General features: G+C 49.0%; 1 protein-coding gene across 1 annotated transcript in view; it reads left to right on the top strand.

Annotated features, from left to right (window-relative positions):
* Nucleotides 1-23770, top strand: part of SHANK1 (SH3 and multiple ankyrin repeat domains 1) — a 1619594-nt gene that overhangs the window by 1065792 nt on the left and 530032 nt on the right. Inside the window, exon 14 of the mRNA XM_086930109.1 lies at nt 16652-16734. Within this exon, the coding sequence (XP_086786235.1) occupies nt 16652-16734 (83 nt within the window). The remainder of the gene's footprint in view (nt 1-16651; nt 16735-23770) is intronic.

The following is a 23770-nucleotide window of genomic DNA, read 5'->3' as shown; positions in this document are numbered from 1 at the left end:
AGCTGATCACTGATTTGTATAGGTTTCTCCAACCCCCGCCGTTTCATTACCATAACCCAGGGAGGGAGCGATGGCACAGGGAATTGGGCAGGACCCTGAGCCACAAGGAGTGGGACAGGATTGCGTATCGGGCGAGGCACTCTGCGTACCACACTGGGCTGACCGAAACCTTCACTAAAGTGTCCACCTACTGGTACTACACCCCGGAGCGGCTCTATGAGATGCGCAAAATCGGCGACAAAGGTTGCTGGCGCGGTTGCGGACAGGAGGGCACCCTCACGCACATTCTCTGGGAGTGCCCGGTGCTGTCGGCCTATTGGAAGGAGGTCTTAGATGAGGTGGATAGGCATTTTGAGATTGAGCTTCCGCGCTTCCCCGCGTATGTCTTGCTAGGCCTCCCCAATGACTTGATGTACCCGCTGAAATCCCGCAGGGGCAGGCAGATTGCGATAGCGCTAGGCTCCGCCGTTCAGAACATACTTGTACTCTGGCGCACCCCCACTGCCCCCTCTATCACTGGTTGGCTGCATAGGCTCTGGCAGGTACTGGGCATGGAGAAGATGTCGCTAACGGTGGCTGGGAATATTGACCAGTTTGAGGAGCTCTGGCACCCCTTTTTGGCACTGCTGTCCACGGAATTTCACGAGCTCACGTGTCCACGGTACTTACGCCTCCTTAGGCTGACGCCGCCGGCGGCTGCGGCGGAGTGAGGGTGCGGATTGGGGCCCGGGGGTTGGGGGCGGGAAGAGGGGTTATATGCTTCTAATGCTGACTTTCGGACGGGGATGTTGGGGTATTGTTTTCTTTCTTTTCCTCCTTTGCTTTTCTTTCTTCTTCTTTTCTGGGGTCGGGGGGTTGGTGGAACGGTATGCTTCTCTTTTACTGTGTAGCGGGGTGCTATTCTGCTCGGCCTTGCCTAGGGAGTGGGGGTCTACAGGGGGGTCGTTCACAATGCTTTATTGCCTTATGTCTTTGCCTTGTTACCCTCTGGAGCTTCCTGTCTCCCTACTTCTCCTCTGACTCGCTGCAACGTTCCGCTTCTTGTACTGTATGTTTGCTTGACCTCCTGCTCCCCTCCCCGTGTTTTTGTGCCTTAATAAAAATACTTTAAACCTAAAAATATTCACATAAAATCAGCCAAAGTCCGAATTCTGAAGTACTCACCTGTGATCAGGGGAGAAGCCAGTACTGTACCTTTCAGCCCAGTACTGAACCTCAAAAGTAATCCCTAGCGGGGTTACTAGTAATCTGTATTTTCTCCATAGGAACCCATTGTCTGCTTTGCTATGAAATTTCTTTTAAGTGTCTACTTTTGAAAACTTGAAATATTCTTTAAAAATCACATGAAATACTGAAACGCAATTACCTACCTGTTTTGAGTTAATACCCCAGTGCTGGCCCTAGAAGACCAGTACTGGATTACAAAAGTATCGTGATCGTACTTTACCTGCAACCTGAATTTTCTCCCATTGGATAACATGGTCAAATTTCCATTGAAAAGTTTCTAAGTGTGAACTTGTAAAACAGCTTTATATTCATGAAAATTCACTACAGTAACTTAAACGTTTTTGCTAATCTGGTTTCAGCTTAGACCCCAGAATTGAATCTAAGATCTAGTCCTGGGACTACTAAAGTGATCTATACAGTAATCAACTGTACTTACATGTGGAAAACCCATTGAGCTCAATGCAATAGTGTGTTTTAGGATTGTGTTGCTTAATAAAACACCTATATCTGTGGATATAAAAACAATTGGCCTGGAGTTCAGTCCTTGAGTGTGTGAAACCTTTTGCTGACTGAGTGTGTACAACAAATGCTTTACACTGTCCTCTGGTACTGCCTTACTGCTCGACCAAGCTACCACTTTGGAGAGTAAGGTCAGTTCTGACTTTAACCTCTGTTATGCCTCTGGGATTGGTGGACTCTATACACACTGTACTTCCTTCTAGTCCAGTATATATAGAGCCACTTTCTCACAATAGTTTTGCAATGTTTAGAGCTAAATGTGACTCCGAATCTCAATACTTCTGAATACTAAAGAAGAATGAAATATTTCCTAGCTAACGTAACGGAAAGTTTCAATTCTATTAAGGACTCTGAGGCAAGGATTATTGAATAGCAGCCATTTAAAGTAAAGTAAAAACTACTATTCCCATGGGGGCGTGGCTTAGCGGGCGAGCATGGCGGACGTGGCTGCCTAAGAGCTCCCGCCGGCCCGCCGATTATCCTAGGATTATCCTGGCCCTGAACCCCGAAAAGTGCACCGCATCCAAGGTGGTGTTGGCGGAGGACACCGGGAACCGTCCGGTGCTGGAAACGACGCGCCTAGACCGTCTGCGGCCGTGGGGCGAGTGAGTGCAGCGAGCGGCCTGGTGCCCGCCGGACAAGCCGGGGCCTCAATTTTGGCATCCCCGACGGGGGGACCTGACCCGGAGCCGGCGCTGCCGCTCCCTGACCGCGATCCGAGGCTGCCTGCCGTCGGCGGCTCACAGCGGAGTGCCCTGCCGATCCTTACATTGCCGGCGGTGGGGGCCTGGACCGGTGGGGGGCCTCGGAGGAGCTGCGGCCTGCCTGGCCTTGCCGGAGCCGGGGCCTCGAGTTTGGCGACCCCCGCCCGAGGACATACACGCTGGTATTATCCTCCCAGGGCTTGGCTGGACCTACAGGTGGTGTGGACGTGGCGAAGGGGCCGGGCGCAGCCGGGACCTTGATCTTCGCAGCCTGGGCTGGCCACGATCCGGGGCTGCCTGCTCCTGACGACCTACAGTGAGATCCCCTGCCTTTCCTCACCGTGTTTGCGGAGGGGCCTGCGGCTGGAGAGGGTGTCGGAAGATCTGCGGCCTGCCTGGCCTTGGTGCAGCCGGGACCTCTAGTTTGGTGATCCCCGCCCGGAGTCACCAGCCCAGACCCATAGCCCTGGTGAGTGGACACGGCGGGGGCCCCCCGGGAACTGAGGTGTTAAACAGGCGCCTGGCCCGGATAATTGCCCTATCCGGCTCCTGTGGTACCTGGGGCGGCGGTTGGAGAACTTGTGGTTTGCACTAGAGTGGCCCATATCTGCGCAGTGCCGGTGGGCGCGAAGACGACTTCATACACCTTGGCGGGCGACATTGCCTGGGGTGTACCCGATCTGTGGGCCGGTGGCGAGGGACTCTCGAGCGGCCTGGTGTGTTCGGGACGCCTCGGCCGGGGCCTAGCTGGTGGACTATCGCGAGAAGCGGCCCTGATACAGGTGCGTGTCACTGCTCCACCGTCTGAGCGGCCGCCATGACGAGGGGCTCGGCAGCCACTAAGACAGGACCCATCGACAAGTTCACTGGCCATGGTGGAGGAGCCGGGGCGGCTGGTGGGAGTCATCCGGCTGGTCCAGACAACGCGGCGTTGACGGTGGCCATTACCCAGTCCCGCGACATGCTGGATGCGAAAATTGGCGCGGTGGGGGCCGATGTGATGCTGCTGCGTCAAGATCTTCGCAATGCAGTCGCCCGCATTGCCGAAACTGAGACCAAGGTCACGGCAGTGGAGGGAGATGTTGGTACCCTTAAGAAGAAGATTGCCGACATGGAACAGATCCAACGGGGCCTGGCACTTCGTGTGGAGGATGCCGAGGGGCGGGCGAGGCGGAACAACCTGCGCTTCGTTGGCTTTCCGGAGGACTGCGAAAAGGGGCCTATGGACGCTTTTCTGTCCCGGTGGCTGGAGAGCTGGCTACCACCGGACTCCCTGTCGCGATGCTTCATAGTGGAGCGTGCCCACCGCGCCCTGACACAGAAGCCGCCTGCCGGGGAGCGTCCCCGCCCGATCATCGCCAGGCTCCTCAACTTCCACGACAGGGACGTCATTCTCCGGGAAGCGCGGATGAAGGACACCCTGCTGTATGACAATCATAAAATAATGATCTTCCCGGACTATACCAAACTGGTCCACCAACAGAGGCACTCCTTCCTGGATGCCAAGGCCAAGCTGCGTGGCCTGAAGATACAATACTCGCTGCTCTACCCGGCCCGCCTCCGGGTGATCTTCAATTCCAAGACCCTCTTCTTTGATACACCAGAAGCCGTCTTCAACTGGACCGATGAAACAGTCAGAATCCGACCTCACGTCCAACCGGGGCTGCACTCTGGATCATCGCGTGGCTCGTCTCAGGACAGGAGCAACCCGTCTGGCAAAGGGAAACGTCATCGCAAGTCCCGCTCCCGGCGGAGGTCCCTGTCCCGGGACCCCCTCTTGGGGGACACACAGCCTGATGCGGATCAATCTGATGGAGGCTCCTGATCGCCCTTCATGGGGACTGTATGCTGGTTGCCTTCTATATGTGACTATATCTGGCGGAGGCTGAGCTGTGATCGGTGGGACATACAATGGCTGGTGCAGTATTGACTACTTCTTCTTGGCGAATGCCGGGGCCTTCGTGGGCTGTAACTTTCTTGTGGTGCTTTGCTCATGACTCTATTGTATGTTTGTTGGGGTTCAGGGCACGTACTTTGGGCTGCCTCCTCCTGTTGGGTCTGGGGGGTGGTTCTGGGAGCGTGTCTGATTAGTTCGGGGGGGGACTAGTTGGGATCCATTGGTATGGCTGGCTTTGGGCGCTGTGTTTTGGGCCTGAAGTACCGTATACCGCGACAGATACTTCATTGTTCCTTGAGGTATGGGGGTGGGGGTGGGGGGAACCGGGGTGTTTGGTTGCTTGTGAGTTGGGTCGGGGTCGGAGGGGTGTTAGGGTTTGGGGATTCGGGGTTCGTGGGGTCTGGGGTTCTGGTTCTGGGGGTGCACGTGGTCTCTGTGTATTTTGCAACTGTGGGGTCTGGGGCATGGGCCGGGGGTCGGGGAGTGTGGGGCTGGGAGCATTGTGATCATGGTTGATGTTCCTCACTTAGCGCCCAATGGCGCTTCCATGCGTATTCTTAGCTGGAATGTACGAGGACTATTGGACAAGATTAAACGGGGGCGGTGCTTCGCTGGGCTAAGAGGGACTTGGCGGATGTGCTCCTCCTTCAAGAAACGCACATGCTGGGTACAAAAGCCCTGAGTTTGCAGCGCTTTGGCTTCCATCAAGTGTTCCATGCCGGATTTACCAGGGGCTCCAGGGGTGTGGCCATTCTTATTCATAGACGGCTGGCATATGTACATGAGCGTCAGTGGCTTGACCCCCAGGGACGTTTTGTCTTTGTACAGGGGAAGGTCGGGGTGGAGCCGGTTGTGTTTGGCTGTGTGTATGCCCCCCCCCCCCTTTGCAGTGGGCCTTAGCTGAACGTTTGTTTTCCTTATGGGCTGAGTTCCCCCGCTCCATGGCTGTGATTGGCGGAGACTGGAATGATGTGATGGATGTGGCTTTGGACCGACAGAGGAGGCCTGGAGTGGCACTTGTATCCTCCCCTACACGGTTGGGGGCTATGGTTGATGGTCTGGGCTGGGTGGATGTATGGAGACATCTGCATGCGGAACGGCGAGAGTACACCTTTGTCTCGGCTGTCCATGGCTCCCTTTCGCGTTTGGACTGTGTGTTTGTCCCGAGGGCTTTCCTTGACAGGGTGAAGGGGGCAGCGATTCGGCCTCGCGGGCTCTCGGATCACTCCCCAGTGGCGGTACAAATTGACTTGTGCAAAGCGCGCTCCCCCTTCCGATGGCGAATGTCCGCGTGGCATCTGCAGCGCCCTGATTATTCCCAGCATCTGCGTAGCGCGATCGCCCATTATTGGCAGGACAACCTTACCGGAGGGATGGATGCGGTGACAGTCTGGGAGGCTATGAAACCCACCCTGCGGGGCATAGATATTGCTTGGTGTGCGTCGGCTCGCCGGACTCGGCTGGGAGGCATTGATGCAACCACAGAGCGGGTGGAGGAGCTCGAGGCTCGGCACAGTGAGGCACCCGATGATATGTCACTGCGGCTACTCCTGCAGGCGCAACAGTCTTATTCCTCGGTCCTGTTGGACGAGGCTCGTCAGGCATGGTTAGCCACCCGAAGCCGGGTCTACCAGTGGGGCGACAAGTCTTGCACCATGCTCCATAGGCTGTGCCAACAGAACCTACAGCCTCTTACACTGCCGGGCCTCGTTGATGGTGCAGGAGTGGCGATTACAGATCCGGCAACTCTTGCAACGAGCTTTGCGCGCTATTATGGGCACCAGTATGCCTCTCGGGAGACTCTCTCCCCTGCCATTGTCGCAGATTATATTGCATCTGTTCCCCCATCTGCTGTATCTGATGAGGTGCGCGCGGCCCTGGACCTTCCCCTGTCTGCTGAGGAGCTGGGTGATGCACTGGGTCAGTTAAATGTAGGCAAGGCGCCGGGGCCGAGCGGTTTTCCCAGCGAATTTTATAAGAAGTTTCATCTGCAGCTCGGGCCGCACTACTTGCGGGCCCTGGAACAGGCGCGAGAGCATGGCCGCCTTCCACCGGACTGGCGTCATGCCGAAATAGTGGTGTTTTTGAAGCCAGGTAGGGCCCCCGATCGCCATGACTCTTATCGCCCCATATCCCTCATCAACTTCGAGGCCAAGCTCCTGGCGAAGGCGCTGGCGAACCGCTTACTTCCACACATTTCGGCCCTTGTTCACCCAGATCAGGCGGGTTTTATGCCGCGCAGGGCAACGAGACACAATATACGATGGGCGCAGGCCGCGATACAAGCGATTGAGTCTTCAGAGGACCCGGCGGCGCTCCTGCTGGCTGATATTGATAGTGCCTTCGATTCGGTCAGCTGGACCTTTCTTTTTGCTCTGTTGCCGCTGCTGAATCTCGGCCCGATATTCCTCTCGTATGTCAGGCTGCTCTACACTGAGATCACGGCCTCGGTGTGTATCTCGGGAACGGCGTCTGCTCGTTTTCCGGTGTCCAGGGGCACGCGTCAGGGGTGTCCGCTCTCCCCTTACCTTTTCGCGCTGGCCATGGAGCCGCTGGCCGCCAGGGTGCGCCGCGATGAGCTCTACCGTGGCTTCGTCTGGGGTGCGGATCACTCAGACCGCATAGCTTTATATGCGGATGATGTGCTATTTTTCATGACTGACCTGCAGCGTACGGGTCCTCGTGTCCTGGAGTTGATGCAGGAGTTTGGTCGGGCATCGGGGCTCTTCCTTAACCCGCGCAAATCGACCATGTGGGTGCTGGGGGGGTGCCACAGTGGACTGCCCTTGGGCTGCATCCCTTCAGATGGCTGTGGAGGGTGTGAAGTACCTGGGTGTCTTCCTCTCTGCCTCGCCAGCAGTGGCATGGGACCGGAACATCCTGCCGGTATGGGATCGGGTCCAACTGGACGTCAAGACGTGGACGCGCATGCCACTTAATATCTACGGCCGGTCGGCCATCTTCAAGATGGTGGCTTTGCCCCGTCTGCTATATCAACTGCAGAATCATCCCTTCCAGGTTGACCCGCAGTGGTTCCGTACTGTTGATTCTGTGCTGGGCCAGTTTCTGTGGGCTGGCGGTGCTGCCAGGGTGGCGCTGCGCACGTGCTTCCTCTCTACCTACTGCGGCGGCTTGGCGGCCGCGGATATTTTATCTTACTATCAGGCCTCCCATCTCCTTGTGCTCAACGAATGGTGGTATGGAGACCGTAGCGATCCGGCTTATGCCCTTGAGCATTCACTGATGGGTGGCGCCTCCCTCCACACCCTGCTGTACTCGGCTAGGCGGAGGCGACTGCTTCCGCAAGTTACCCAAGTGGTCTTCGCTGTCTGTCGGCGGGCCCTGCACCGGGTGGGCTGGTGGGGTCGGCTTACAGCTGAAACCCCGTTGTGGCGGAATGGCCTGTTACCGGCGCTGGCGTCTCTGTCCGGATTTGACGGCTGGGATGCGATTGGGATCTCGTCCCTGGGTCATGTCCTCTCTGGTACTACCCTAAAGTCCTTTCGGGAACTTAGCTCCGAATTTAGCATGCCCAAGACACAGTTTTTCCGTTACCTTCAATTTCGCCACGCACTTACTCCTAGTCTGGTGGGCCTGGAACAGCTCCCTGATTTTAGCCCTATTGAGGCTAAACTGTTTATGGGAGACCTAGGTGACAAGAAGGTCTCGCAGATATATCGCTCTCTGGTCACTCACTGTTCCCCTTCACTCGCAGCGCTGAGGGCCTCTTGGGAGGGTGATGTTGGTCCATTGGATGATGACGACTGGCGTGAGGCCTTGGAATCTCCCCGAGGTGCTGCTATAGCCATCCGCCTTCGCTTCATCCAGTTCAAATACCTCCACCGGGCGTATTATACTAGACACCGCCTATGGCGGGCAGGCCTTATCGCGTCTCCGGAATGCCTGAGGTGTGGTTCTGAAGAGGGCACCTTGTTTCATACAGTATGGTCCTGTGAGAGACTGACTCGATTCTGGGCTGGGGTGTGGGACTGCCTGTCAGAGGTGTTGGGTTGGGACCTGCCCCGTACCCCCAGGTTGGGCCTTCTTCATGTTCTAGAGAATGTTGGGGGCAATATTTACAAACGCCATTTGCTGTTGCTGGGGCTGGTGGTGGCGAAGAGGGACCTGGCGCAGGCCTGGAAGAGCGAGCGCGCCCCCCCACTCGGGGCTTGGAAGGCGGGCCTGGATTTCCTCATGGGTCTGGAGCAGCCTGTTTTTGAAGCCCGGGGATGTCCCCGCAAACATTACAAAATCTGGAAACGGTGGGCGGATTACCGGGGCCTGCTCCTTGACCCCCCCGTGGACATTGTTGATGCATTACAGCTGGATGTGGATCCCGCACTCTAGGCCGCTGGCCGGCTCCACCTCTGTAGGTTATCTCATGTTGCTGGACTGTGATCACGTGCACTGGGTTAGGGTGGGATAAGGGGTGGGTAGCTGGGGGCGGGGCTGGTTGGTGTTTTTTTTTTGGGGTTGGGTGGGTGGGGTAGTTCGATGTTCTTCACTATATAACGTTGGGTTCGATGCTGTGCTAATGATGTGTCTCTTTCTATCTGTCGTTGACAGTCTCCTCCTGTCTGTGGAGGGCTGTGTTGAGCCTTGCTTGAACCCATAATAAAATTGGTTTTGAAAAAAAACTACTATTCCCATGAAACATAGGGAAGAAACAGTTGGGTGATCCTGCATCTACATATGTCAGATATATTATGTATAAAAGTCAGTAAATTTTGCTGGCGGGAGGCAAAGAGCTCCACCGAAAAAGGAACCCAGACGCTCTGGAGATCTGCAAACACCCCCAGGTGTATCTTCCAGAGACTCACGTCGTGGAAATGACAGGATTGGAAGTCTGCCACCTGGTTGTCCTGGCCGGGAAGATACTCCGCTGTTACAGACATCTGATGGTCCAGGCAGTACTGCCAAAAGTTCGCCGTGAGGTCCGAGAGGGGGTGCCTCCAAGATGGTTGATATATCAGACCGCCAAGATGTTGTCCATCTTGAGGACGATGCAGGACCGGATTGAGTCCTTGGTCTAGCACTGGATTGCAAATGAACCCTCTAAAATCTCCAGACAGTTGATGTGTAACTGTTGTTCCTGCGGAGACCACACACCTCCTGTGGTGAAGTCGCCACACCTTGCGCCCCAGCCAGATCTGCTCGCGTTGGATTCGATAATGATATCTGGCGTGGAACCGAAGATGGCTCGTCCATTCCAGGCTTCCATGTTGGAGAGCCACCTCTAGAGCTCCTCCCTGGCGTCCGTTGACAGACTCACTTTGTCAGAGTAAGAGAGGCCTTTGCTTTGGTGTGTAGCCTTGAGGCGCTGGAGGGCTCTTTTGTGGAGCGGACCCGCAAATATAGCCTGAATGGAGGCTGAGAGTAGGCCTACAATGCAAGCTAGTTGCCTGAGGGAGATCTGAGTCAGGGCTAGAGATCTCCGAAACTCGTGACAGATTTTCGTCATTTTGCGAGAGGGAAGGCTGAGGAAGGACTCCACGGAGTCTATCGAAAAACCGAGAAAAAACACTTTCCGACATGGAACCAGAGTGGACTTGGCCTCGTTGATCACAAACCTGAGCCTCTGAAGGATGTTGACAGCTGTCTGGAGGTGACGAGAGAGTGTTCTGGGGTCCTGAGCCATCAGAAGAATGTCGTCTAGATAGACGATAAGACTCATGCCCGATGCCCGTAGGCGTTCGATGACCGGCCGAAGGACCTTGGTGAAGCACCAAGGGCAGAGGACAGGCCGAAAGAGAAAGTGGTGAACTCGTAAGTCCTGTTCCGCCGGGGAAATTGCAGAAACTGCCGATGGGGCGGGAAGATAGGGATCGCAAGGTAGGCGTCCTTGAGGTCGAGGAGTGCCATCCAGTCATTGGGACGAAGAATGTTGCAAAGCTGAAGTATGCCCTCCATCCAGTTTCGGTAGACCAACCACTCGTTGAACTCGCGTAAGTTGATGACAGGCCGTTGTCTCCCGTCCATTTTGTCCTCCAGGAAGAGGTTGCAAAGGAAGCAGGATTTCTGCTATTGCTCCCTTGTCCAGAAGAGACTGGACCTCTTGGTCGACCAAAGTGGAGTCTGCTGCTGAAAAGCAGAGTGGACTGGGAGGCACGGGCTGCAAAGGTGCCCCATGAAACTCTATGTGAAAGCCTCTTACGGTTTATAAGACCCAGGCGTCCCCGTGATGTAAGTCCAAGTTGGGAAAAAATGGGCCAGACGGCCCCCCACTTTTAGAAGTGAAGAAGGTAGAACACTCACCGGAAGACCTGGAGGTTCCACCGCCTCTGCCTCCTCTTTGCTTACCTCGCCGTCCTCTGGAGGGGTAAAAGTTGCCAAATCGGGCCTGGTCTTGATACTGCCTTTGATGGGAGCCCGGTCCCCTGTGTTGGTTAGGGCGGCCGGACGAGCGACCCGTCCACCATTAGGAAATTACCAAGGAATTACCAAATTCTGCTAACCCTAGATTCCTCTTCTCTAAAGCTCATCATGGAGTTACTGAATACGTCACTCAGGGAGGCCAAGGTCCCCAATTTGTGGAAACACGCAATGGTCACACCATTGCTGAAAAAGGTCAATGCAGATCCAAATAACCCCGCCAACTTCCGTCCAATTTCGCTTCTTCCAGTTTATACTAAGATTCTAGAAAAGCATGTAAATAAACAACTCACCAGCTATATTGAATCTCATAATATTCTACATTATTCACAATCTGGTTTTCGCTCAGGCTTTTCTACGGAATCCACACTTCTGGGAGTCTCTGAAACCATTCGCCATCTGGTGGACAGATGGGAGACTGTGGCACTTATTCTATTAGATTTAAGTGCCGTATTTGATACGGTCTCCCACCCCATTCTGGTTAACATTCTAAAGATGTCTGGCATCACTCATTCTGCCCTTGGATGGCTTACCCGTTTCTTGTCCGACCGGACGTTTCAAGTCTTCTCGGCTACCTCTGCGTCCAAAATCCACAAATCTGCATACCGTGTTCCTCAAGGTTCCATCTTGAGCCCCCTTCTCTTTAATTTGTACGTCAGACCCTTGGCTGCTATTGCGGAGCAAGCGGGGCTCTCCATATATTCATATGCAGATGATACACAGATCATTTTCTCACTCTCCACCAGCCATCACTCCACTACATCCTCCCTCTGCTATGGTCTCAACAACATTGCCTCCTGGATGCATGACAACAAGTTAAAATTGAACGGAGGGAAAACTGAACTTCTCCTATTTGGCAATAATCCCGCCTTATGGGGACCCTCTCATTGGCCTGCTCAAATGGGCACCCCTCCTAACCCTTCGAAAACAGCTCGCAACTTGGGGATAATTTTTGATGACCAGTTGTCCATGAGGCAACATGCCGTTAGAGTCTCTTCCATTTGTATAACCATTCTCAAATGGTTGAAAAAAATTACATGGATGCTTCCTTTGGACACCCAGAAAACCGTAGCCCAGGTGCTAATAACATCTCGCCTGGACTATGGTAATGTTCTTTTTCTGGGAGCGGGCAAAGAGGTAATCTGTAAATTACAAACGGTCCAGAACATGGCAGTCCATCTGCTGTATAAACTACCCTACAAATCCTCCACGTCCCTGTACCGCCGTAGCCTCCACTGGCTATGCATTGACAGTCGCTGTAAATTTAAGGCTCTTTGTCTTATACATAAAATTAATACTGGCAAGGCCCCTCAATATCTGAGATCTTTAATTCATCCGTACCTTCCCTCCTGCACTCTTCGTTCATCCAATCAACACAAACTCCAGATTCCTAGGACGAGGAGAGCCAGAATGGGTGGTCGATCTTTTGCTTTTCTGGCACCAACCCTGTGAAACTCTCTCCCTCTATCTATTCGGATTGAACCCAATTATCTAAAGTTCCGCAGAGATGTAAAAACTTGGCTATTCAATCAATAATCTTTTGCGGCAGGCACACCTCCCTTGTTGGTTTAGCGCCGGGAAACCTCTGGGTAGCTGCCCGCTCTATAAAATTAAATATAAAATAAATAGGAAGGTGTTTCACCCTCGGAAAACCCGAGGGTGAAACACCTTCCTAATGGAGGACTGCGCTTTGTCCAGGGCGGTAAAGGTGTTTCAAACCTCCCTAACTCTTTGATAAAAGGTTCGCCAAATAGGCCTCCCTGCGCAATGGGACCCGCCTCTGAGTCGGCCTGGTCCCCCAGTTTGGTGTCGAACTTGATCAGCAGGGACCTGCGCCGCTCTATGGATTTCGCACTGTTGGCGTTTCCAAGAAACATCACTAAGCATTGGGCCCAAGAGGAAAGGTGGTCCAGAGAAATTAGTGACCCTGATACTTTAGCCTCTTCTGCCATGTCCAAAATTTTGGTGATTGGGCCCAAGGCGTCCAGCAGTTTGTCTTGGCAATCCCGCCACGACCTGTCAATTCCCTTCTACAAGGTGCTATTCGTACTGGAGGAGTGGAGCCAGGCACGGAAGGAGACCGATCGGGCCGTAATATCAGTCTTTCCGCGAGTCGGCCACGGACAACAAAGGAAGACGATTGCAGGCAGAATGCCGATCTGAGCCATATATTTGTAGACGAGAACTTAGCGGCACAACCTAGACGACGGTGCTTTCTCCGAATTCTAAAGTTACTGCAATCCATGGGACTAACTAGGATCACCTGTACCCAAGTTGAAGCCTCGTCTCTTCCGCATCCTGATCAGGGATTTAATCTCCTTCAAAGAGAATACTGAAATGAGGAATTACAATCATTGTTAGTAAAATATATGCGTGCATTGCAAGGACATTACGGTGTGTATCAGCATCCAATACCACGCCGCCTGCTCCCACACGACCTGCCGAATCGTCCAAGAGGCCTCACATCACCTTGCCCTGAAGAAGTCCCATCTAGGACGAAACGCGTCGGCTATCCTTTCTTACACATTGGAACAATAAAAAGAAGTTTTCTAAAAAATTGGACATTAATCCCAGTTCTTTGTAATAAGTCTGTGATTCAGCTTTCACAGTTTGTGTATGTGGTGCACCTGTGCTTATGATTTAAATTACGTTAAGTTCTGTATGGAACTGGCACTGTCATGGTGGGTGCTTATCGGTGTGCACACAAGTCCCTCTTCTTAATTCAAAGGGAAAATTACTGTTTTGGTCATTTTGGTTAGGTGCATTTGTAATGAAGGTTCCACCGTCGGTCTTGTTCTAGCCCTTCTAAGGGTCCTTGACAAACTTCTGGAGGAAAGTGGCCAATCTGTGGTCAGTGTCCGGTGTGGCGGCTACTTTCCCATCGAGGGAGCGGCGGCGGCACTCTGCCCCAAGGCAGTTGCGGCCTTGGCTTCAAGCGGGCGCTGGATCCGACTGGCAACGTATTGTGCAACCTTGCCGAGGGAGCCCAGTCAGAGGACCTCGGGTGGAGGATATCGTCCAGGTCCAACATATCCGCACATATATTCTGCCCTTCCGAGGAAGGAGTTGGGCGGGAAGGACGCCAAGGGTGTGACGGCCGAGCGGCATCGTCCGCATCTCCGTGGTCCCCATCCCGAGTTGAAACGGGATTCGCAGGTGGAGTGGTGCTGGCCAGGAAACCCTGTTTAAGGCGGTCAAATGCATCTGCATCCACCCCAGCGTCCCTAGCTCCCTTGGCTGATGGACACTGATGGTCTGCTAGAGGATCGCTGGGGGGAGGGGCAGTCGGTAAGGCCTGGGTGGTCTTGGCCAGCCTGTCGCAGGCCTGGTCGATTTTGTGGGACCTTTCTTCATTGGGTGTCATGGCCTGTTCCACCGCCTTGTGGATGGATGCATCCACAGCATCATAAAAATTGTCGTCCCATTGGAAGGCAGTAAGTGGGTCCTACTCCCACTGGCCGTCTAGATAGACGTCATCCTAGTAAGTCTCCATGACTTTAGAGTTAGTGGTACACCAGGTAAGTAATTATATATGGATAGTGATATATCAGATACGGAATTATGGAGAGGTTGTATATCTCAGGTTAAGGGGGGCTGGCTGTCAGCCAGTAGTATGGGCGGGTAGTGCTTGCAATAATTAGGGCATGAAGCCCCGGACCCAACAGCCCTGGTGCCAAAGAATTTAAGGACGGCCAGCTAATTAAGGGTCCCAGCAGACTCTGTCTGCAATGCTGACTCTCTTATTTTTCTTGCAGAGCTTTAATTGGCCTAAAATATACTGACCCCCAGGGCAGGGAAAAACTGCCACCAGCTGCCTAATGGCAGGTACAGATCGAGGCTCGGGCGTTCAAGAGGGCGTAAGCGCTGATAAAGGAAACGTGCCTAATGGCAAACAATGACAGACCCGGGTCAGGGGTGTACAGCAGGCAAAAGATTAGGCTCATGCGACGATGCGGCTCTGGATTCTGAAGTGCACTGACTGCGCGGAATCCGGCACGCTCGCCTCGGGCGGGCGCATAATCGGGGGCCCTCTAGCAGCGAGACGAAGTCACCGCAATCTGGCACCTGAATACCGGCTGCTACGGAGCTCAAACACTCCCATGGTCGAGTGCGAGCTGCCGAGTAGCGGCAAACTAGCTAAGCACAATGAAAGGAAACCTGTCAGGGAAATTCTACCGAAACGCACAAACCATTGACAAGATTGAGGGGGGCGCGCGTCCACGAAGTGGAACGGTGGGGCGCACGCCACACACAAACAAGCTATGAGGGAAATGGCACAGGAAATTAATCACAATGGGGAAAACAATGAAATGAACCCCTACAGCGCAGCACACTGAATTAAATCATCGGCTTAACCGCTGTGAAGCCCAATATTGTTAATAAACTAAACAATCAATGAAGCATAGGAGAGAACAAAAAGTAGACTTAGCTTGGCTGCAAGCAGCGTACAAAGAGTTAGAGTAGACAGGGACAAAGGACCATCAGCACCTTGGGTATCTGTGATTGGTGCAGACGAAGGGACGCTCTATCTGTGCACACTCTTTTGTTTTAACTGTTTATTCCCTATGTTTCATAGGAATAGTAGTTTCTTTTTTACTTGACTTTAAATGGCTGCAATTCAAAAAAGGGAAGAAAGAATAGCATAACCCTCGCCTCCGGTCCTGACATAGAATTATCTTCAGCAACTTTCTTTGAGAACTGATTACACTGCTTTTGACAGTCTGGAGTTTTTGTGTGCAGTTAATTGTTCTGAATTGTAAGATTGCAACATTGGGATCACTTATTACAGTGCTGCTAAATGCAACTTCTTTTTCAGTGTTGTGGTGCAGCTGCAATGTCCTGAGGTTCTTACTGCTTGAGTTATAGTAATATAAGTTCTCTGTATGGAATATGAGACAGTAAATTTCTTATTTTTTCCGAAGGGACCACGGAATTCAGAATGGTCAGATATGATCATTGATGTACATTTGCAGCCCAATTCTGACAGGTACCTTCTAGGTAGCTGGACAGTGCAGAATGACATCTGTCATTTTCTAGGTCTCATTAAAGTTAAGTCAACATACCAGAATTCTTTCAATGGTATATGTAACATATGTAATTAAAATTATTCTCAGTTGTTTGATGCCACTGGTAAGGGGATGTTTATACTTCTGGTTTTTGTTTAGTGTCAAAAAAAGTATACATTTAACAATGAATGGCACCCTTCGTTAATATTTAAGTATTTTACTTCTGATTGATCATGCTTTATGATGCATAGCATATGTATCTTAATGTAAAGTGCAACAGACTCAATAGATGTGCTCAAAGTACCTTTAATTAAAACATGTATACAGGAATATGTAGCATTGTTTGGGAACATGTGACAGTTGATGACAAAATGACAGTTGAAATGTGCAAATAAAACGTTGAAGAAATGTTTGAGAGCAGTGTGATATTAACTGTAATGTTTTGTATCTGGTGACTGTGACACCTAACTGATGGGGAAAACTAGGTACAGTGGGACTGAAAATGGAGTGCAAGAACCCAGAAAGCCATCTTCTGAAGAGAGAGCGAGAGAGAGACAGCATAATGAGGGAAAAATCATTTGTGTGGTGGCAAGAATCCAGTGCATTCTTTTTCGACAGCTAATGTACCCTTCTGATCGAAAAACATGTTTTTTGGGTGGCCAGTATCCGTAATAAGTTAAAATGTATGTGATAGCGCCAGTCACATACCAGTATTTTTTGCAAATTGCACACTCTTCCCAGCTTTCATATGCAAGTGCTGTTCTTGAAGTTCCCAATAGGTCAGTCAGTACACCTTAGATGTAACACTAGATAAGCTGGTCGGATTCAGTGGCTGCAGTCTGTGAATTCTCATTAGAACCCTCTCTTTGTCTCCCTATGACAGGGAGTAGAGAACTAAACTAACTTTTCGAATTTTTCTCTTTCAGTGACTACATTATCAAAGAGAAGACAGTGCTGTTACAGAAGAAAGACAGTGAAGGGTTTGGATTTGTGCTGAGAGGAGCCAAGGGTGAGAACATCACTTCTGATACTTACAAGGGAACGATAGTATCTTCTTGCTAAGCGTGGTGGTATCACAATAGTAGTGTGACTTTTTTCTTTGCCATTTTCCACTGATGAGTTACTATAATTCATTTTAACAATATAAGGTGTAATTGAGTCCTGCTTGTTGTGACACGTCTGTGAACACAGGCATCTTACATGATAGACTCTTGTTGCACCTCTGGTAATGGATAGGTTCTGAATTGGAGCTTACTCTTCTCCATTGTGGGGAAAATATCCTAAGGTTTGAGTCTGGCCACACTAGGAGATGATTTGGCCTTCGTTTGCCTGACTTCTTAAACAGAGGGAATCCTTGCCCAAAATCAAAGTTGTAAACACAAAAAATACTTATGTGCCTTTACTAATTGAGAATTTCCTTTAAATGAAGGCCACTCCCATCTTTGCTGTTTTTGTTTTGCGTCAAAGTTGGTCATAGCGAAGGCACAGCATGTTACTTCCTATTTGATTTATCATTCAAAGCTACCACATTACAACATACTTTTGGGATTAAAACTGTGTTGTCTCCAGTTCTGTATTTAGGACGAGAGTGGTGGACTAGGTTTGACAGTTATATTTTGTAAAACAAGCGAGGTCCATATGTAGTCGTAGAGTAGGTATATTAAGTCTTAGTTCCAGGATTTTCAGAAGGTAAATAGTAGATAGGAAGTGCAGCCCATCCAGGAGCACCCTCCCTGCTGCCATGCCCACATTCTCCAACTGACACTCCTTCAACCGTACCGGGCACTCCAGCATTCCATTACCTCACCAGGCACTCCAACATTCCACACCATCACATCCATATTGGCTGAGCGGCAGGGAACAGGTAACTAAGGGAAAGGTTGCATAATGAGAATTCAAGTCACAACACTATAGAATATTTCTTATATATAAACAGTAAAATGTTATTCAACAAACTAATATATGGTGATTTTGGTTATTGCTTAAGCTTGCCTTATAGTGTTCCTATATTTAATCAATTCTTTCTGTTATAAATTGAATACTGAAACTCCGCCCAGAATTGAACTTTACGAACTTAAATGAATATTGTGCATTTTGGATGATTTTCTTACCAGTAGATTACTTCTGAAATAGTACCTGTTGCAAAATAACATATTACTACTGAGAGATCACACAACAGGGAGAATGAATCAAGACAGTATCTTTAAAGAACAGACATTTGATAATATTGATTTCTTCTTGAAGTGTGAACAGAGCAGTATACCCATATTAACTGCATACAACATCTATTATTTCACAATACAATTAAGGCATGACATTATTTATTATTTAATGAGGCAGTCTTTAAACATGATATAGTCGTTATCACTGTAAGCATTACTTAGTCCATTTCCCGTGGAATCAAAACTGGATAGCAATTGTTCATCCATCTTGTAAAGCCTTTTTTGGAGAAGCTATTTTTGGTGCTGTCAACTGAGACCTTATTCCTGTAACTTAAAACTGGATACAGAGATATTCATAGCGAAAAATAACCCATTTCTGTGGGTTCCTTTATCTTAGTTACAGGTATTAATTCTACATAGGTGTTATGAGGATCTGAGCTGAAGGCATATTTTGAATCTGATTAATGTTGATTAACTGATTTCATATTAAAATGTACAACAGAGGCAAAAATATATAGGATTCAGGTATTATTGATTTATCTAATCAACGTCTGTCCACTTTATTGACTCCCTAAATGGCATACATCTGGGTCATGTGGCAATTTAAACTGGACCTCATACCTGTATAAAGGTTGGACGGACATATTGAAAGCGCCTACACCTTTGCAGGGGTGTAATTTTTTAAAAAAAAATCCAAAGCACATTGTGGTGAGTGTAATCATTTTTGTTCCTGAAATTAAATTTGAAGATAATTGAATTTGAACAAAATAGGCATATTTGCCGGAAAAGTTTAGATCACATTAGGTGGATTATGTAATCTGTATACAGATGCTCCATTCAAATTCAGCCATGTATTTATCATTTTTCAGGCTATAAAGTTGACCTTCAGAAACCAGTGTGAGGATAATAATTGGAAATACTGATTCTGCTTAGGCATATTAGTATATGCCAAGGAAGACAGCAAGCTCATATATTTCCCTGGCTTAAAAATGCATTTGATAATGGCTATGGCAGGAATGTAAAATTACTTTTTTATGAATACATAGTTAGTTTACGATGAGAAGCTGTGATTAAAGTCCATGTGATTCTGTGTTGCAGGTATGATTTTCTGTGCTGTTTTTAACATGGCATAATCCAGAAAACATTTTTTACTCCAGTGAAATTGTAACATTCATCCCTCCTTAGTAGGTTTATGCCTAGCGGGCAGTTTTAGATGTATAGTTCTTTACAGCCATAGCTTTTCTTTACTTAATGAGTGATTCAAGTTGGGAACTCTTGACACATTTCTAAGGAGGTCAAAGCAATTAACACTCTACAGCGAGCAAACTGTATTATTGAAGAATTTGCCTGTAATTAAAAAATAAGCAATATACTTATATAACAAAAGGTGGACAAGCAGAAGTTAGTTGTAATCCAGTATAATAGAATGTACACCCCAGATTGGGATAAAATCTGCAGGTCAAAGCTTTGGATTCCGGTTTCTCCTAAAGCTGATCTCCCACCAGCTTCAACTTCACTGATGAGCTGTCATAAACAATCTATGGATGCAAATACAGATAGATACAACAATGTGGTATCTGTATAAAAGACAAACGGTACCTAAAGTTGATATTTTCTTAAGTAGGCTCCTGACAGCTATAGAAATATCACCACCTTTTTAATATACATTTTTTCAGTAAAAGCAGAAACAGCGTAAAAGCTAAACAATTGTAAAAATACATATTTAAACATGTTAACCATTTCATCTGATAAAATTCCAAATTGACGTGCATTTTTTAGCCTAAGAGTAGACAGCACAGCTATGATTTTCAATGATTAGATGACCAACATAGAACAATAGCCTAAATAAAGGTGTTTTTATAATTAAAGATACATGGATTCCTCTACATTAATCTTACTCGCTTTCATGCACCCTTAAAGACAACAGAGAGATAGAAATTCATAATTTGATCTATATCTATCTGAATTGTAGGCTACAGTAGGCCACAGTATTTCACAATGCCTAAGTATGTTTGCATGTCCTCAGCCCCACTATCAAGTCTGAAAAGGGGGTGGTGATGAACAGAGTGTCTGAATTAAGCAGACCACTCTTACCCAGTCCAAAGATCCGGGCTTGATCCATCACCGTTATTTATCTCACTGCACCATCCCAGCTCAGAACCCGGCTATATGCAAATCAGTCTGTTCCTGGCCCAGTGCATCATGGGAACAGGGCAGACTAAACTACCAAGCCAATTCTTCACCAGAAAGGAGACAAGCTACCGGGGACCGGTTTCTGGCATTTCAGCCGTCTTCGGCCCGGCTTGCTTGAATCCTGATGGTGCAGTGAGAAAGGGACTCATGTCTGAGTATACCCTGCCACACCTATAGTGGCCAAAAACGATTCAGAAAAGGGGGTGGTGATGAACAGAGTGTCTGAATTAAGCAGACCACTCTTACCCAGTCCAAAGATCCGGGCTTGATCCATCACCGTTATTTATCTCACTGCACCATCCCAGCACAGAACCCGGCTATATGCAAATCAGTCTGTCCCTGGCCCAGTGCATCATGGGAACAGGGCAGACTAAACTACCAAGCCAATTCTTCACCAGAAAGGAGACAAGCTACCGGGGACCGGTTTCTGGCATTTCAGCCGTCTTCGACTAATTTGCATATAGCCAAGTTCTGAGCTGGGATGGTGCAGTGAGCTAAAAAACGGTGATGGATCAAGCCCTGATCTTTGGACTGGGTAAGAGTGGTCTGCTTAATTCAGACACTCTGTTCATCACCACCCCCTTTTCTGTATCAATTTTGTCCACCCTAAGCGTGGAAGGGTATACTCAGATGTGAGTCCCTAGCTCATTGCACCATCAGGATTCAAGCAAGCCGGGCCGAAGACGGCTGAAATGCCAGAAACCGGTCCCCGGCAGCTTGTTTCCTTCCCAGTATAAGAATTGGCTTGGTAGTTTAGTCTGCCCTGTTCCCATGATGCACTGGGTCAGGGTCAGACTAATTTGCATATAGCCAAGTTCTGAGCTGGGATGGTGCAGTGAGCTAAAAAACGGTGATGGATCAAGCCCTGATCTTTGGACTGGGTAAGAGTGGTCTGCTTAATTCAGACACTCTGTTCATCACCACCCCCTTTTCTGTATCAATTTTGTCCACCCTAAGCGTGGAAGGGTATACTCAGATGTGAGTCCCTAGCTCATTGCACCATCAGGATTCAAGCAAGCCGGGCCGAAGACGGCTGAAATGCCAGAAACCGGTCCCCGGTAGCTTGTTTCCTTCCCAGTATAAGAATTGGCTTGGTAGTTTAGTCTGCCCTGTTCCCATGATGCACTGGGCCAGGGTCAGACTAATTTGCATATAGCCAAGTTCTGAGCTGGGATGGTGCAGTGAGCTAAAAAACGGTGATGGATCAAGCCCTGATCTCTGGACTGGGTAAGAGTGGTCTGCTTCATTCAGACACTCTGTTCATCACCACCCCCTTTTCTGTATCAATTTTCTCCACCCTAAGCGTGGAAGGGTATACTCAGATGTGAGTCCCTAACTCATTGCACCATCAGGATTCAAGCAAGCCGGGCCGAAGACGGCTGAAATGCCAGAAACCGGTCCCCGGTAGCTTGTTTCCTTCCCAGTATAAGAATTGGCTTGGTAGTTTAGTCTGCCCTGTTCCCATGATGCACTGGGCCAGGGTCAGACTAATTTGCATATAGCCAAGTTCTGAGCTGGGATGGTGCAGTGAGCTAAAAAACGGCGATGGATCAAGCCCTGATCTTTGGACTGGGTAAGAGTGGTCTGCTTAATTCAGACACTCTGTTCATCACCACCCCCTTTTCTGTATCAATTTTCTCCACCCTAAGCGTGGAAGGGTATACTCAGATGTGAGTCCCTAGCTCATTGCACCATCAGGATTCAAGCAAGCCGGGCCGAAGATGGCTAAAATGCCAGAAACCGGTCCCCGGTAGCTTGTTTCCTTCCCAGTATAAGAATTGGCTTGGTAGTTTAGTCTGCCCTGGTCCCATGATGCACTGGGCCAGGGTCAGACTAATTTGCATATAGCCAAGTTCTGAGCTGGGATGGTACAGTGAGCTAAAAAACGGTGATGGATCAAGCCCTGATCTTTGGACTGGGTAAGAGTGGTCTGCTTAATTCAGACACTCTGTTCATCACCACCCCCTTTTCTGTATCAATTTTGTCCACCCTAAGCGTGGAAGGGTATACTCAGATGTGAGTCCCTAGCTCATTGCACCATCAGGATTCAAGCAAGCCGGGCCGAAGACGGCTGAAATGCCAGAAACCGGTCCCCGGTAGCTTGTTTCCTTCCCAGTATAAGAATTGGCTTGGTAGTTTAGTCTGCCCTGTTCCCATGATGCACTGGGCCAGGGTCAGACTAATTTGCATATAGCCAAGTTCTGAGCTGGGATGGTGCAGTGAGCTAAAAAACGGTGATGGATCAAGCCCTGATCTTTGGACTGGGTAAGAGTGGTCTGCTTAATTCAGACACTCTGTTCATCACCACCCCCTTTTCTGTATCAATTTTGTCCACCCTAAGCGTGGAAGGGTATACTCAGATGTGAGTCCCTAGCTCATTGCACCATCAGGATTCAAGCAAGCCGGGCCGAAGACGGCTGAAATGCTAGAAACCGGTCCCCGGTAGCTTGTTTCCTTCCCAGTATAAGAATTGGCTTGGTAGTTTAGTCTGCCCTGTTCCCATGATGCACTGGGCCAGGGTCAGACTAATTTGCATATAGCCAAGTTCTGAGCTGGGATGGTGCAGTGAGCTAAAAAACGGTGATGGATCAAGCCCTGATCTTTGGACTGGGTAAGAGTGATCTGCTTAATTCAGACACTCTGTTCATCACCACCCCCTTTTCTGTATCAATCCACTATCAAGTCTAGCTTCATTCTCAGCCTCTGTTACATTTTGTGATTTTTTTCTATTGTTAGTTCATCTTGTCCACCTGAAACATGTACTCTGAAGCCCTGTCTAGTTACACAACGCATGTAATCTAAAAAATACCCATTAACATATGGCAACAATAACTCTATGATGTGACAAATAGATCTAAAGTAAAACTTCATAAACATTGACTTCTCCTACTGTGAGAGTCCGATTCCTATTCATCTAATCAAACCTAAATCCCATTCTGGAGCACTCTTTTGTTTCATCGATTTTCAAAGGTAATCACTACCAGTATGATTTCTCCAGCATGAACAGGAGCAGTAGTACAGTCGATCTATAAGAGGGCTCAAAGCAAAATCCCAAAAATTATCGGCTAATTGCGCTAATGGATTTTGAGAGGGAAGCTTTTTGCGAATTATTTTTTAAGCCATTTAGAGAAGTAGGCGAAGGAACAGGGCCTAACACCCTTAACTCAAACAGGTTTTCGCTCAAGATGGTCAATAATTGATAATATCGCATTGCTGTCCCTTCTTGCAAAAAGGTGTTTACGTATAATACAGCTATCTATGCTTTTTTGTGGATTATTCCACAGCTTTTTATAAGGTTGATCACCATTATCTGTGTAATAAGCTTAGTAAATGGAAAAGTGACCCATTACTCTTTCTCATTTTAATAGAGCTACATTTGCATACATGGCTACAAATAACACTACAGAGAACATACTGCCCACGAAAATACAAACCAAGCATGGACTCAAACAAAGTTGTGTTTTTTCTCTGCTCCTATTTTATTTTATATATAGCTGACTTGACTGAGTTTCTCAATCAAGATCAAGCGGTTGCCTCAACACAAGGAACATGTAGGATCTCACATTTGGCATATGCCAATGACTTAGTAATCCTTTCACAAACGTCGAATGGATTACAACATCTTTTGGGGCAATTGAACAAGTTCAGTCTTGTGAATGGTTTAACAACAAATTGCTCTTAAAATCAAAA

Source organism: Lissotriton vulgaris, chromosome 7 (assembly GCF_964263255.1).
Source record: "Lissotriton vulgaris chromosome 7, aLisVul1.2, whole genome shotgun sequence".
NCBI classification, from domain to species: Eukaryota; Metazoa; Chordata; class Amphibia; order Caudata; family Salamandridae; genus Lissotriton; species Lissotriton vulgaris.
This window is presented reverse-complemented; position numbering and strand designations above follow the sequence as displayed.